This window comes from Elephas maximus, chromosome 8 (assembly GCF_024166365.1).
Source record: "Elephas maximus indicus isolate mEleMax1 chromosome 8, mEleMax1 primary haplotype, whole genome shotgun sequence".
NCBI lineage: Eukaryota > Metazoa > Chordata > Mammalia > Proboscidea > Elephantidae > Elephas > Elephas maximus.
The window spans coordinates 106,195,960-106,212,140 of record NC_064826.1 but is presented as its reverse complement, the minus strand read 5'-3'; the positions used below and the strand labels follow the sequence as shown (position 1 = coordinate 106,212,140).

Genomic DNA, 16,181 nt, shown 5'->3' with positions numbered 1-16,181 from the left:
TGCCATACAGCCACTGGGTGCCACCCCAGGTTTCTGGGGAACCCTCTTCCAGTACCTAAGGTTGACTGAGAAGATTCAGCCTCTGAGTCACTTCCACCGCCTCCTCCTCCACCACCTCCTACTGGGACTTGCTCACAACTTTGGCTTCCAGAATCTTCCTCAGGCCTCTCCGTTGCAATGGTTCGCTGGATATTTTGATACCTTTGCATCAGAAAATGGGAAGACCAGAGTTAACTTTGACTTGTTTGCTTGTTTGGGTTTGATGCTCTGAATCAGATAACTGGAGAAATCTGTAAAGAATTGAGAATTATCTTAAATATCAGGAAGAAAATTTTTAAAGTTCCCAAAGGTAGACAAAACAATTAGCAAGACAAGTATCGCTAGAAGATCTGACTTCTTTTTGTTTTGTAAGCTAGGATAGGTTTCAAGTTTTTTTTTTTTAATACACTTTATTTTTTAGGGTAGTCTAAAAATCGACTCGACAGCATTGGGTTTTTTGGTTTAAGTATGATTGCATTTTAAAAATCAACACATATAATAATAACTAACCATATAAAACAGCCTGTGTCCTGCATTAAACGAAATCAGGCTAAGCCGAAAATAATGGTTGGAAAGTATATTAAAATGTTACAACTAAGATATCAAATTACCTTCACATTATTGTTATAAGAATAAAAACTAGAATAATATTTCTACTCACTTATTTTTATTTGACAGGCAATTGATATGGTTGGGCAGAGGCTGTGCAAATATTACACACTAAAAGCGTGCTGGTAGGTAAATAAATGTGTTCAGCTTATGCAAATGCTAAGTTTACTTTCCTTCCCCAGTTGGTAGCTTAGTCAATTGGTCAGCCAGCCAGTCACCTAGCCAGGTATTTACTAACCCCTTTTTTTTTACAGACAACAGCATGATAAGTGAAGAAAAAATCGAAGTTATCAATGAATTCATTCTATTTGGATCAACAGTCAATGTCAAGAAATCAAATGATATATTGCATTGAGAAAAGCTGCTGCAAAAGACTGCTTTAAAGTTCCAGCACTTGGATGACCGAGACCTGACCCAAGGCATGGTCTTTTCAATTGTCTCATATGCATGAAAAAGCTGGACACTGAAAAAGGAAGACAGAAGAATTAATGCATTTGAATTGTGGTGCTGGCAAAGAATATTGAATGTACCGTGAGCTGCCAGAAGAACAAACAAACAAAAGAGTCTGAGAAGCACAACCAGAATACTCCTTAGCAGCAAGGATGGTGAAACTTTGGTTCACGTACTATGGACACAGCATCAGGAAAGACCAATCACTAGAAAAGGATGTCACGTTTGGTAAAGGTCAGTGAAAATGGAGGAAATCCTCAATGAGATGGATTGACACAGCAGCCACAATGGATTCAACGATGGTCTCAAACATATCAATGATCATGAAGATGGCACAAGACAGGGCAATAGTTCATTCTATAATACATAAAGCAGCTACGAGTTGGAATTGGCTTGAGGCAATTAACAGCAACAATGGCAACAACAACAATATGCCTGTTGTTGGACTTTCAGATCAAAGAAACTAGAACATGATATTTACCTTTGAACACACACAGTCAAGATAGAACAAGTTAATTTAAAAAAATCTAACTTTAGTTGATTATTTAAAACGAGAATATCTATTATATTACTGCTTGCTAATAAATATTTGTGGAAAACCTGTTGCTGTCGAGTTGATTCTGAGTCATAGTGACCCTATAGGACAGAGTAGAACTGCCCCATAGGGTTTCCAAGTGATGGATTCGAACCGCTGATCTTTTGAATAGCAGCCAAATGTTTAAACCAATGTGCCACCAGGGCTCCTAAATATTTGTGAAAGTACAGTTAATTAATTCTGGCCATTCTGAAAGTATAGGAATTAATTTAGGAAACAGTTTTGTAGTGATTTCTATTAAACTTCTGGCACGATACTAGGCCCTGGGGGTGGGGTACGGCAAAGATGCATAAGAAGGTAAGAACTATAATAGAGGATGTTATAAGTTGAATGGTGCATCCCCAAAAGATGTGAACATGACCTTATTTGGAAATGGGATCTTTGAAGATGGTGTAGGATGGGTCATAATCCCATTGGAGCAATGTCTTACAAAAGAGAACAGACACAGATACAGACAGAGGAAGAACGGTCATGTTATAATGGAGGGAAACACAGCTCCAAGATAAGGAACACCAAGGATTGCTGGCAGCTCCCAGAAGTTAGGAGAAAGGCATGGAACAGTTGGTGTCTCAGAGTCCTCAGAAGCAACCAACATGGCTAACGTCCTTGTTTGGACTTGAAGCCTGCAGAACTGTAAGATGATAAATCTTTGTTCTTTAAAGCTCACCACCTCCTACCCTTTCCAGTATTTTGTTACAGCAGCCCTAGGAAACGAAGACACAGTTATGCGCAAACAATTATGGGATTATAGAGGAGGAAGTCAGTGACCGTGTGGAGAATGCTGGTGAGGGTTCACAGAGTATGTGGGGTTCAGGTTAGGCATTGTACGGTGAGAAGGTAGGTACCAGGTGGAAGGCAGGCATGAGGGACTCCCCTGCAATGGGGGCATGTTGCAGAGCCACAAAGGCCTGATCGAGGGTGATGTGTTCGGGGAATGGCTGAATTTTAATAGGGTCACTGCAGCCCCTTGTAATTGCTTACACGCTGCTGTAGCACACTCTGCAGTTGTCAGGGTGATTCTTGCAGGGACAAATCTGATCTTCGCAATCACCTGGTCACGAATTAAGGGAAAATCCTTCTTGCAACACTGAGAAATACTTCCGTATCACTGGGAGGCAGTGATTATTGCAAATTTCTTGTGATAACAGCAGGTTATCAAAAATTGATGTGTGATCACATCTAAGATAGATAAAAGCATTACTTTCTGTGGCTGCATTTATCAAGTCAAATCACCAAAACACTTTAAAATGCTTGGAAGCAATAGGTGAAGATAAGTATTGAAAAGCCTGGATACTTATCTAGAGGTTAGCTGACCTTCCTAAGCAGTCTTTCTTTCAAGAAATAAGTATGTTCTCAAATTGTTAAATTCCTTTTCTTTTTATCTGTCCAGATGGATGCAGCAAATGCAACTCCCTATTCAGCAAAGTTCAGCTGCCTCTCCCAGCTTGTTCAGCTCCAATGGAAGGCACAGAATTTTACATATCCAAGGCTGCAAAACCACTTTAGAGGGTGTGTTCAAGAAGGATTTGGCCTAATTTTTATGATGCAGGGTGTAGGTGATACACCATGAACTTTCATGGGCTAATTTTTATGCCCTACATCAAGGTGCTTCCATTGATTCCACTTTTTTTTTTTTTAGTTTTCAAACAGTACTTCTTGTACATATAGCCTGATGATGTTCTCCCCTACTTTTCAATCTGCTAAACAATTTCAGTTGATTTGTTCTGGCAAGACAGACCTAGATGCTAATTCTTGCCTACGGAATCTCAACATGGTCTCTTTGTGAAACGAGCTGGTTGGTGTCCTCCGCATTTTCAGTTAAAGGAGTTTTGTTACCAAACCAAAAAAAACAAAATAAAAAAAACTCATTGCCGACAAGTTGACTCCGACTCATTGTGACCCTATGAGACAGAGTAGAACTGCCCGATTGAGTTTCCAAGGAGTGCCTGGCGGATTCAAACTGCTGACCTCTTGATTAGCAGCCGTAGCACTTAACCACTATGCTACCAGGGTTTCCAGTTTTGTTACAGTTTCCATTAAATGACTCCCATGGACTTTTGGTGTGTTTATATCTAATAAACCAGTTATTGAAAGTTTGTTTCTAACACATTTTGTTTCTGTGGGAATGATTGTAGAGAACTACACTGTCAATGAAAATCCTTTCTGGTTCTCATTGGTGACTCATGTTGTTGTTGCCGTTAGGTGCCATCGAGTCGGTTCCGACTCATAGAGACACTACATACAATGCAATGAAACACTGCGCAATCATGTGCCCTCCGCACAATCATAGCTATGTTTGAGTGCATTGTTGCAACCACTGTGTCAATCCATGTCATTGAGGGTCTCCTCTTTTTTGATGACCATCTACTTTACCAAGGATGATGCCCTTCTGCATGGGCTGGTCTCTCCTAAGAACCTGTCCAAAGTATGTGAGACAAAGTGTCGCCATCCTTGCTTCTAAGGAGCATTCTGGCCGTACTTCTTCCAAGACAGATTTGTTTGTTCTTCTAGCAGTCCATGGTATATTCAAGATTCTTTGCCAACACCATAATTCAAAGCCATCAATTCTTCTTTGGTCTTCCTTATTCATTGCCCAGCTTTCACATGCGTATGATTTTCAGTTTCACATTGAAAATATCATGGCTTGGGTCAGGTGCACCTTAGTCCTCAAAATGACATCTTTGCTTTGTAACACTTCAAAGAGGTCTTTTGCAGAAGATTTGTCCAGTGCCATAAGTTGTTTAATTTCTTGACTGCTGCTTCCATGGGCATTCATTGTGGATCCAAGTAAAATGAAATTCTTGACAACTTCAATGTTTTCTCCATTTATCATGATGTTGCTTACTGGTCCAGTTGTTAGGATTTTTGTTTTCTTCATGTTGAGGTGTAATCCATACTGAAGGCTGTGTTCTTTGATCTTCATCAGTAAGTGCTTCAAGTCCTCTTCGTTTTCAGCAAGTAAGGTTGTCATCTGCATATCACAGGTTGTTAATGAATCTGCCTCCAATCCTGATGCTGTACTCTTCAGATACAACCCTGATGCATACCTTTCCCAGTTTTAAAACATGCAGTATCCCCTTGTTCGGTTCAAAAGATTGCCTCTTGGTCTATGTACAGGTTCCTCATGTGCACAATTAAGTGTTCTGGAATTCCCAGTCTTCACAATGTTATCCATAATTTGTTATTATCCACACAGTTGAATGCCTTTGTAGAGTCAAAACACAGATAAACATTTTTTGTTTTCTCTACTTTCAGCCAAGATCCACCTGACATCAGCAATGATATCTTCTGTTCCACATTCTCTTCTGAATCTGGCCTGAATTTCTGGCAATTCCCTGTTGAGGTACTGCTGCAACAGTTTTCAATTATCTTCAGCAAAATTTTACTTGTGTGTGACATTAATAATATTGTTCAATAATTTTAGCATTCTGTTGGATCACCTTTCTCTGGATGGGCAAAATATGGATCTCTTCCTTTTGGTTGCCCAGGTAGCTGTCTTCCAAATTTCTTGGCTTAGACAAGTGAGCGCTTCCAGCGTTACATCAGTTTGTTGAAACATCTCAGTTGGTATTCTATCAATTCCTGGGACCTTGTTTTTTGCCAATGCCTTCAGTGTAGCTTGAACTTCTTCCTGCAATACCATCTGTTCTTGATCATATGCTACCTCCTGAAATGGTTGAATGTCAATCAAATCTTTTTGGTACAGTGACTGTGTTTCCTTCCCGTGTCGTTCAATATTTTGCCCATGGAATCCTTCAATATTGCAACTCAGGCTTGAATTTTTTCTTCAGTTCTTTTAGCTTGAGAAATGCTGAGCATGTTCTTCCCTTTTGGTTTTCTAACTCCAGTTCTTTGCACATTTCATTATACTACTTTACTTTGTCTACTTGAGCTGCCCTTTGAAATCTGTTCAGCTCTTTCATTCATAATTCAGATCATTTCTTCCATCCACTTTAGCTACTCTATGTTCAAGAGCAAGTCCCACAGTCTCTTCTGATATCCGTTTTGGTCTTTTCTTTCTTTCCTGTCTTTTTAATGACCTTTTGCTTTCTTTATGCATGTTGTTCCTGATGTCATCCCACAATTTGTCTGGTCTTCAGTCATTAGTATTCAATGAGTCAAATCTATTCTTGAGATGGTCTCTAAATTCAGTTAGATATACTGAAGGTCATACTTTGGCTCTTGTGGACTTGTTTTAATTTTCTTACTGGGTGATTTTCATGTAAAGCATGTACAACAGTAGCCAGAAGCTCATATTTTTGTCTGTGTGTTTTGAATAGAATGGAATTGTCCATTTTTTTTTTCATGGTTGATATAATTAAGTTTCAAAGTGCATTTGGTGTCACAGGTGTGTGCTAAAAACTCAGTTTTCTATTCTTCCTAGTCTCTCTCTCTCGACTATTCCTTTAGCTCGATGAGTACTTGACATGTCAATGAGACCAAATGTGGATGCAATTACAACTGAAATTAAGCCTGCAGTTTGCATTCCTGGCAAGTAAAAGTGTCTCAAAGCCCCGATCCTGGTCTTAAAGACCAAGATGTGGGAGATGGTTCTTTCTGTGTGCTTAAAGCCTGAGAGATGCTATTTACAGTTCAGTTTTCAGGTTAAAAACAAATGACATTACCTGACAGCAGCAAAGTACACATTCTTCTCCCAGACCCATGGATCATTCTCCAGAATAGATCACATTTTAGGCCACAAAGTAAGTCTCAACAAATTCAAAAACATTGGAATAATACAAAGCATTTTCTCTGATCACAATAGTATAAAAGTAGAAACCAATAACAGGAAGAACAAGGAAAAAAAATCAAATACATAGAAACTGAATAACACCCTGCTTAAAAACTACTGGGTAATAAAAGATGAAATAAAAAAAATTCCTATAATCAAACAAGAAAGAAAACACAATATACCAAAACCGTTGGGAAACGGCAAAAGCAGCTCTGTTCAGAGGTCAACTTATAGCAATAAAAGCACACATCAAAAAAGAAGAAAGGGCAGAAATCAAAACATTAACCCTATAACTCAAATAATTAGAAAATGAGCAGCAAAAGAATCCCATAGATGCCACAATAAAAATTAGAGTAGAAATAAAAGAAACAGAGAACAGAAAACAATAGAAAGAATCGACATGACTAAAAGCTGGTTCTTTGAAAGGATCAATAAAATGGACAAACCACTGGCCAAATTTACATATGAAAAACAGGAGAAGAGGCAAATAACCTAAATAAAAAATGAGATGGATGACATTACAACAGAACCAATGAAATAAAAAGGATCATAACAGAATACTATGAAAAACTGTCCTCTAACAAATTTGAAAACCTAGAGGAAATAGACAAATTTCTAGAAACATACTACCTACCTAAACTAACACAAACTGAGCTAGAGATTTTGAATAGGATCATAACAAAAGAAGAAACTGAAGAGGTCATAAAAAAATTCCCAACAATAGCAACAGCAAAAAGCCCCAGCACAGACAGCTTCACTGGAGAATTCTACCAAAAATTCAGAGAAGAGTTGACACCACTTCTACTTAAACTATTCAAGAACATAGAAAAGGGAGGAATGCTCCCAAGTTCATTCTATGAAGCCAGCATAACCCTGATATCAAAGCCAAAGACATCACTAAAAAGAAAACTATAGACCAATATCCCTCATGAATATAGACGCAAAAATTCTCAACAAAATCCTACCCAATAGAATTCAACAGTGTATCAAAAAAAACTAATACATCCTGACCAAGTGGGACTCATTCCAGGCATGCAAGGATAGTTCAACATTAGAAAATCAATCAATGTAATCCACCACATAAATAAAACAAAGGAAAAAAATCACAGGATCATCTCAATTGACCCAGAAAAAGCATTTGATAAAGTCCAACACTCATTCCTGATGAAAACCCTCAGCAAAATAGGAATTGAAGGGAAATTCCTCAACATAATAAAGGGCATTTATACAAAATCAACAGCCAACATTATCCTCAACAAAGAGAAACTGAAAGCATTTCCTGTGAGAATGGGAACAAGATTACCCTTTACCACAACTCCTATTCAGCATTGTACTGGAAGTCCTAACTAGAGCAGTGAGGCAAGAAAAGGAAATAAAGGGCATCCAAATTGGTAAGGAAGAAGTAAAACTACCCCGGTTCGCATGACATGATCCTATACATAGAAAATCCCAAATAGTCCACAAGAAAGCTACTGGAACTAATAGAAGGATTCAGCAAAGTGGCAGGATACAAGATTAACATACAAAAATCAGTTGCATTCCTCTATAGCAACAAAGAGGATCTTGAAAAGGAAACCAAGAAAACAATATCATTTACAATAGTCCTCCCAAAAGATAAAATATTTAGGAATAAATCTAACCAGCGATGTGAAAGATTTATACAAAGAAAACTACAAAACACTATCGCAAGATACCAAAAGAGACCTACATGAATGGAAAAACATATCATGCTCTTGGATAAGAAGACTTTACATTGTAAAAATGTCACTACTACCCAAAACGATCTACAGATATAATGCAGTAGTGATTCAAATCCCAACAGTATTCTTCAGTGAGATGGAAGGGGAAGAGACTCTGAATAAGTAAAACATTACTAAAGAGGAAGAACAAAGTAGGAGCACTTCCTGATCTCAGAAACTATTATACAGCCATGGTAGTCAAAACAGCCTGGTACTGGTACAATGACAGACACACAGACCAGTGGAACAAAGTTGAGAGCCCAGAAGTAAATCCATCCACTTATGGACAGTTGATCTTCATAAAGTGTCAAAGTCCATTAAATGGGAAAGGGTGGTCTCTTTAACAAATGATGCTGGTAAAACTGAATATCTACCTGTTGAAAAATGAAACAAGACCCTTACCTCACCCCATACACAAAAATCAGCTCTAAATGGATCAAAGATCTAAACACTAAACCTAAAACTATAAAGATCATGGAAGAAAAAATAGGGACCTCACTAGGAGCCCTAATAGATGGCATAAGTAGCATACCAAACATAACTAAAAATGCATAAACACCAGAAGATAAACTAGATAAGTGGGACCTCCTAAGAATTAAATACCTATGCCCAACAAAAAAGAATTCTCCAAAAGAGTATAAAGAGACTGGGAAAAAAATTTTGGCTATGACATACCCGACAAGGGGCTAATTTCTAAAATCGATAGAAAACTTTGACATCTCAACAACAAAAAGACAATCCAATTTAAAAAATGGGCAAAATATGTGAATAGGCACTTCACCAAAGAAGACATTGGCGGCAAATAAGCACATGAAGAAATGTTCGTGATCATTAACCACCCAAAACCAGAAAACCAAACCCATTGCTGTTGAGTCAATTCCAACTCATAGAGACCCTACAGGACAGAGTAGAACTGCTCCATAGAGTTTCCAAGGAGCACCCGGTGAATTTGAACTGCTGATCTTTTGGTTAGTAGCTGTAGCTCTTAACCACTATGCCACCAGGGTTTCCCATTAGCCATCAGAGAGATGCAAACCAAACTACAATGAGATATTATCTCACCCCGACAATCATGGTACTAACTGAAAAAAAAAAAAGCCAACAACAAATGCTCCTGAGGTTGTGGGAAACTGGAACTCTTAGACACTGCTGGTGGGAAAGTAAAAATGGTACAACCACTATGGAAAACAGTGTGGTGCTTCCTTCAAAAGCTAGAAAGAGAAATACAATATGACCCAGCCATCCCACTCCTGGGTGTAAACCCCTGGGAAATAAGAGCCTTGGCAGGAATAGACATATGCACTCCCGTGTTCATTGCAGCATTATTCACAATAGCACAAAGATGGAAACAAACTAAGTGCCCATCAAGCAATGAATGAATAAACAATTTGTGGTATATACACACTGGAATACCCCACAACGATAAACACCAATGATGAATCCGTGAAACATCTCATAATGTGGATGAACTTGGAGAACATTATGGAGGGTGAAATAAATCAATCACAAAAAGACAAATATTTTATGAGACCATTACTATAAAACAATCAAGAAAAAGGTTACACACACACACACACAAATTCTTTGATGGTTACCAGCGTTGGGAGAGGGAGGACAGGAAAATCATCAACTACAAAGAGGATACATGTTAATATTAGTGAAGGGAAAGACACTACACAACAGGACCAAAGCAGATGAAAGCACTGAGAAGAACACAAGAATAAAAGGCAATCATGGCAGTTACCATAACATAGACAGCCCTACAACAATAGTATTAACAAATAATAACCTACGAATGGATAGATAGGTAGAGAGGTATGTTGAAGAGGAGTGGGAGGATGTAAGAGAGCACACCCACCAGCAGATATAGGTTGGGTTGCAGAAAGTACAACAACACACATTTGTAGATGCTGCATGTATATTAAAATAGACAATAGAGCACACAAAGGGCATAGTCATGGAAACCTCCCAGACATAACCAAACACTTCGTGGCCCAAAGTTACTAGGCTTGAAAGCTGAGGACCATAGATTTGTGAACATTTACTTCAATTGGCATAACATAGTTCATAATGACAATGTCTACATCCTACTTTAGTGAGCAGCCTCTAGGTCTTAAAAGCTTGTGAGTGGCCGTGTAAGGAACAACTATTGGTCTCATCCTGCCTGAGCAACAGAGAGTGGAGAAAACTGAAGACACAAGGGAGCAATTAGTCTAAAGGACTAATGCACCACATGAACCACAGCCTACATGACCTTTAGACCAGAAGAACTAGACGGTGCCTGGCTACCACTAAGGACTGCTCTGACCAGGATCACAATAGAGGGTCCTGGGCAAGGGGGAAGAAAAATGTAGAACAGAAATCAAACCCATAAAAAAGACCAGACTTCCTGGTCTGATAGAGACTGGAGGCACCCCCGAGACCATGGCCTTAAGACACCTTTCCAACATGGAACTGAAGCCATTCCCAGGAGACCACCTTTCAGCTTAACAGTAGACAGGCCTATAAAATAGGCAATAACACCTGAGAGGAACGAGCTCCTTATAACAGTTAATTGTATGAAACCAAAAGGGCAAAGTTTGCCCAAAAGCAAAGAGGAGAAGGCAAGAAGGTGGAGGAAAAATAGGCAAAAGGTAATGGATAACCCAGGGCGGAAATGGGGAGAGTGCTCATACTCTGTGACCAATGTCTTTGAACATTCTGTGTACAAATTGTTGAATGGGAAACCATTTTGCTCTGTAAATGCTTACCTAAAGCACAATAAAATGTTAACAAAACAAAACAAAAAATGAATGACAGCTTTTCAAGTCCGTCAGTGAGGGTCTAGGCTTCAGACAGAACAATGCTTAAAATATGTTTTTAAACATTTCTTTTTCTAAGATGAAACATTTAAAAAATTATTACTTCTGAGCATACAGAAATTAGGGACCAGGGTAGACAGTGATTTGTGACACAGTTTTTCTCTAAGCAGCTTTTTAGTATTCTCTTGGAACCTATCTTTGGAAGGTTTTTAACTGTTTGAGCTCTGGACTCCCTTCAGGCTCTTAGGCTCCCTTAAGACTCTTATGATGAATGGACCAGACTTCCAGAAAAAATGTGCATCCATATATAATTTTGCATATAATCTCTGGAAGATTCATGGAGTCCTACCACCATTGGTGAATGCCCTGGAGAATCCATGAACTCTTGGTTAAGAACTCCTGTTTTCAAATCTGGGCCATCAAGAAGACCGAAGACTTCTTTAAACGCGTTCAGACTTAGCTTGTCTCTTGCCACCAAAGTCTAAATCTAGAATTTCAAGTACCTACAATCAACAGGTTTTTGAAGGTACTTAATTCCTTTCAAGTTTCCTCATACAATCTGAGCAGGAGATTGTAAGAGGAAGATTCTTTATTTTCATTCTGCTTTCACTGTGGTTCTTAGAAGCCCATTCATTGCATACTGATCACCAACCGCCTGTTGAGTTGCTCCATCTGCTGGATGGACCCCGATCTCCTCATCCCGTCGGGGGTGGCTGCTGCTGTAGGACGCTGCCAAGTGGTCGTGCGGTTCACGTGGTCCACATAAAAGACCCGACCGTGGCTGTCAATTCGAGCTTCCCAGTCTAGTGTTGAATAGAAAGGGGGAAAAAAAAAATCAAGGACAAGCTACTGACCCGTGTGCAATAGATACCATTCCAGGTCTTTTGCAGGTTGAACTCACCTATTTCTCCCTCCGATCCTGGGGGAGGGAAGGAGGGCCTTGCTTTAGCCAGAACCATGGCTGAACAGCTGGCCCCTGATAACTGCCCTTTGGTTAGTTGCTGGATGCCTTTAGACACCAGCCAAAGCACCTGAGGCGTTGGTGTGAAATCATTCACTCTAGAAAAGAGCTTACTGAACTCAGATTCTTTGCTGGGCCGTTTTAAAAAATGAATGTGACTTCTTGAATATGACCTACATTAGAATTATTACAATTTCTAAAGAGAAAGCCTAATGTTTACTCTAGGCCTTTCTTAAAAAATTTACATCTTAACTGTCAATCTTGTTGGCTACTTGAATGACAGACAGCTAGAGGCTGTGAGGCTACAGAGTGTTTTCTTTGCTCCATCTAATAGAGGGGGACTAGGTTCTGTGGGGTTCTGTGGAGGGAATAACAGTATCGTAGTTAAAGAATGGAAACCCTGGTGGCGTAGTGGTTAAGTGCTACAGCTGCTAACCAAGAGGTCGGCAGTTCAAATCCGCCAGGCACTCCTTGGGAACTCTATGGGGCAGTTCTACTCTGTCCTATAGGGTCACTGAATCAACTCGACTGCAGTGGTTTTTAGTGGTTTAGTTGAAAAAATTCAATGTATGGTTCTAAAATACTGTACTTGCAACCTTTTTACTATTTAGTTCAGTCCATCAATTTTTCACTCCTAGTGATCCCATGTGACAAAGCAGAACTGCCCCACAGGGTTTTCTAGGCTGTAATCTTTACATGTGACAAAGCAGAACTGCCCCATAGGGCTTTCTAGGCTGTAATCTTTACAGGAGCAGATCATCAGGTCTTTCTCTCGTGGAGCCTCTGGGTGGGTTCGAACCACTGACCTTTCAGTTAGCAGCTGAGAGCTTAACTATTGCATGACCAGGGCTCCTTATGTACAACTTTAGATGACCTCTATCTAATACTTAGCCACCCTAATGGATTTCCATTTCTCTTGAAACGGTGAATAGAAGGATTTGATACTGAGGGATTTAAGGCATCTTTTTGATAAACTGGGAATTCACAATGCATATTCCAAAGGATCCATCCATCTGTTGCTGCCAAATATCTCTTGACCAAAACAAAACAAATAGCAACTGTTAACAAATATCAAATTTTTAAATACCTCTATGTTATGTTGACAGTAATCATCCCGAACAGTAGAGGGAGCCCAAGATAAAGATAAATTCCTTTACTTCCCAAATCAACGAAATAAAAGGTGGAAGCATAGATATACTACACGATACATGTAGTGGCTGGGCAGTGTGGATGGAAAAGCCTTCAAAGCTGAGAGAGCTGGAAGGAATGTCTATGTTTCCAAGCTTAAAATAGAAGAGCAAGGTCTGCTGCCCAGCAACAGGCAAAGCTTCTAGAGTCCACATGTGAAAATAAGAGCATCATGATAAAGTTATGCTGAAAAATGCGTTAGACTAAAGAAGAAAAAGCAAAAATGACCGCAAATGGAAGGAAACCATTCAGCCTGTTTAGTGAGAAAAGCCATAGCTTTTGGGAGTAGGTCAGGTATTAAAAATTCTATTGAAAAACGATCATTCAGGTAATGACATAGCAACTCTCATTTTTTTTAAACCAAAAAACTCAACGTATCTGGTACAGTTGTGGTTTTATGTGTTTATAGTGGATCTCCCTGTTTGCGAATATCATGCCTTATGTCTGACACTTACCTGAGGAACTGCCAAATAATGCCCAGTAAAAACTAAAATATTGGAAAACACCAAACTTAACTTCTAATATAATTTGAAAGAAAAATGTAGTCAGATTGTATAGATATGTTCTGGGGGTTTGATTAAGATGAACTTTTAGACAGTTCTGCTGTCAACTGTTAGTTTAAATGTTAGCTTATTGATGAAATGTGTGTATGATATGTGGATGATCAATTAAAAAACAATAGTTGTTGTTGAATCTATTCTGACTCATGGACACCCCACGTGTGTCAGAATACAACTGTGTTCCATAGGGTTTTTAATGGCTGATTCTTTTGGAAGCAGACCACCAGGCCTTTCTTCCAAGGCACTTTTGGGTGTGCTCCACTTTTAGTTAGCAGTCAAGTACATTAACTATTTGTACCACCAGGGACTTCTGAGTAATTGATCTGAAAATATGGACATTTCAAAGGTTCTCAAGCTGATATTAGCAAAGCAATTGGACAGTTCTTTTTTTCTTGCCTGCAACACAACTGCCATCCAACAAAGAATGGACGTTAATCTTCGAGGAACCTGTACCCGTTGCCGTTGAGTTGATCCCGACTCATAGCGGCCCTAAAGGACAGAGTAGAACTGCCCCATAGAGTTTCCAAGGAGCGCCTTGTGGATTTAACCTTCCACCCTTTTGGTTAGCAGCCATCGCACTTAACCACTATGCCACCAGGTTTTCCAGTCTTTGAAGAGTATCATGCTATTCAGTTGAACTGAACAAAATCCTTTCAGCACTAACTGTGAACTAGGAACTATGCCAGGTCCTGAGGATACAGGGCTGAGTAACACACGACTCTTGCCCTCCAGGTGCCAGAATAAAGAAAGAATTCCTTCAAAAACAAAGCTTGAACCTCATAAATTCTCTAGGGGAAAACAAAAACTAGAGAATGGGGCAACGATAATGATAATTTCTTTCCACAAGTTTTAATATTTCCAAATCATTCTCGGAAAAGGATATTGGTCAGACAGAAAGGCTCTTCTATCAATGTATTAAATATCTGAATGCGTAGTGATAATTCAAAAAAAAATAGTCAGAAGACGATAGCTTCATATAATCTGAGATTATGAGCATGTATTCTGGGTTGCTTTGTAAAGAATTTACTTTCATATATTTTATAAACCAAAAGAAAAAAATCCCAAATGGAACTTCAGGCCTCAGCATTTACTGATGGGCTCCACACTGTAACATCATGAGTTTGCTTAAACCGACATGTGAAAATGGCACTTTTTCAAGGTTGAGGGTTGGCCCTCAAATACACAGATATGGTATTCTTTCAGCTTAACCAGAATATTAAGAATGTTCATTGTTTTCTCACTGGTTAAACTGCAGTTGAACAGGGAAAATTGTGGTGTTCATTCAAAATGTCATATTACCAAGAACAGATGAATTAAGAAATAAATATTTCTCCTTTTGAAAACTGCGACTGTTTAATGTAAGCACAGGAAAAAGAACGTGGAGGAACATTGGTTCCTTGCATCCTGGAAAGACAGCAGTTATAAAGTCTATCAAATTTTAAAGACTGCTTTTGCTTGAAAAATAAGCATAAGCCAAAGCAGAGATGTTCTAGAATTTGTGAATGTATGTGATGCTAAGGGAATGTATAATGTCTGGGCCATTAGTTCCTCCTTTCAGATTTATTATAATGGAGAATTAGAAGATTAAGGCTGGAGGGAAACTTAGAGACTAACTCCAAACCTAGCATTTAGCAGAAGAGAAGAATTAAAGCTTTACTTTACAAATGAGAAACCTGAGACCCTGAGAGATTAAATGATTTTTCTAAGTTCAGATGACTAGTTAGCTAATTATTTATTACACACTATAGTTACTGGGAGAAAATGAGATTGAATTCTATTCCTAAGGATAATATTCTGCCTGGCAACCTCTAAGAACTACAGAAGAAATCTGGGGGTCTTGTCTATCAGTTCAAGTTATAGCAAGAAAAAAATGTTCATTTGTCCTGATGGGTGGAAGTTATTTTATTATATGGAGATGCTCAGGACATAAGAGATCCACTGGAGAACAATAGGGTTGTTCTATCGTGAACCGCCAACTTTTAAATGTAAAATAGTAAAATTTGGGACTTGAGGGTCATATACAGTTTGCAAGGTTAATCAAGTCTTGCAAAGAAATGCTCTCCATTTCCAAAGTTGAGGGGCACTGAAGACACTGGGTTATCTCTTCAAGATCATGTACTGAAACCATTAGTCAAAAAACAATTTTTATAGTACATGTCATACTATATTTTTGACAACAGCAAGACATGGAGTTGGGGAAGAGTTTGGATATTTATATACAAATTCATACTGACCTGTTTAGACTTGATAGGATGAGTTAAGACATAGAATTTAAAAACTAAAGCTTACTTGGTGGAAGAGGCTCATCGATTGTTGGGTAGTGATGATGTTCAGGCCTCAGGGAAGGAAGCTGGCTTACTGGCTGGGAATTATGGAGTATAGGATATTCACCTACGGACAAGATAGTCAAGACATTTAGATTCAGTCATTGCTGTGGCAATGTCATCAAAAAAGCATGACTGTAAAACAAAGTACTACAAGAAACAACCTCCAAAGGGTGGGCAATC

The 16,181-nt window shown here is 38.9% G+C and overlaps 1 protein-coding gene across 1 annotated transcript in view; it reads right to left on the bottom strand.

The window, feature by feature from the left end:
* Positions 1–16,181, bottom strand: part of HECW1 (HECT, C2 and WW domain containing E3 ubiquitin protein ligase 1) — a 458,581-nt gene that overhangs the window by 108,333 nt on the left and 334,067 nt on the right. Inside the window, exons 11-13 of the mRNA XM_049893967.1 lie at positions 15,964–16,065; positions 11,618–11,768; positions 56–201 (exon numbers count right to left, since the gene is read on the bottom strand). Coding sequence (XP_049749924.1) covers positions 56–201; positions 11,618–11,768; positions 15,964–16,065 — 399 coding nt within the window. The remainder of the gene's footprint in view (positions 1–55; positions 202–11,617; positions 11,769–15,963; positions 16,066–16,181) is intronic.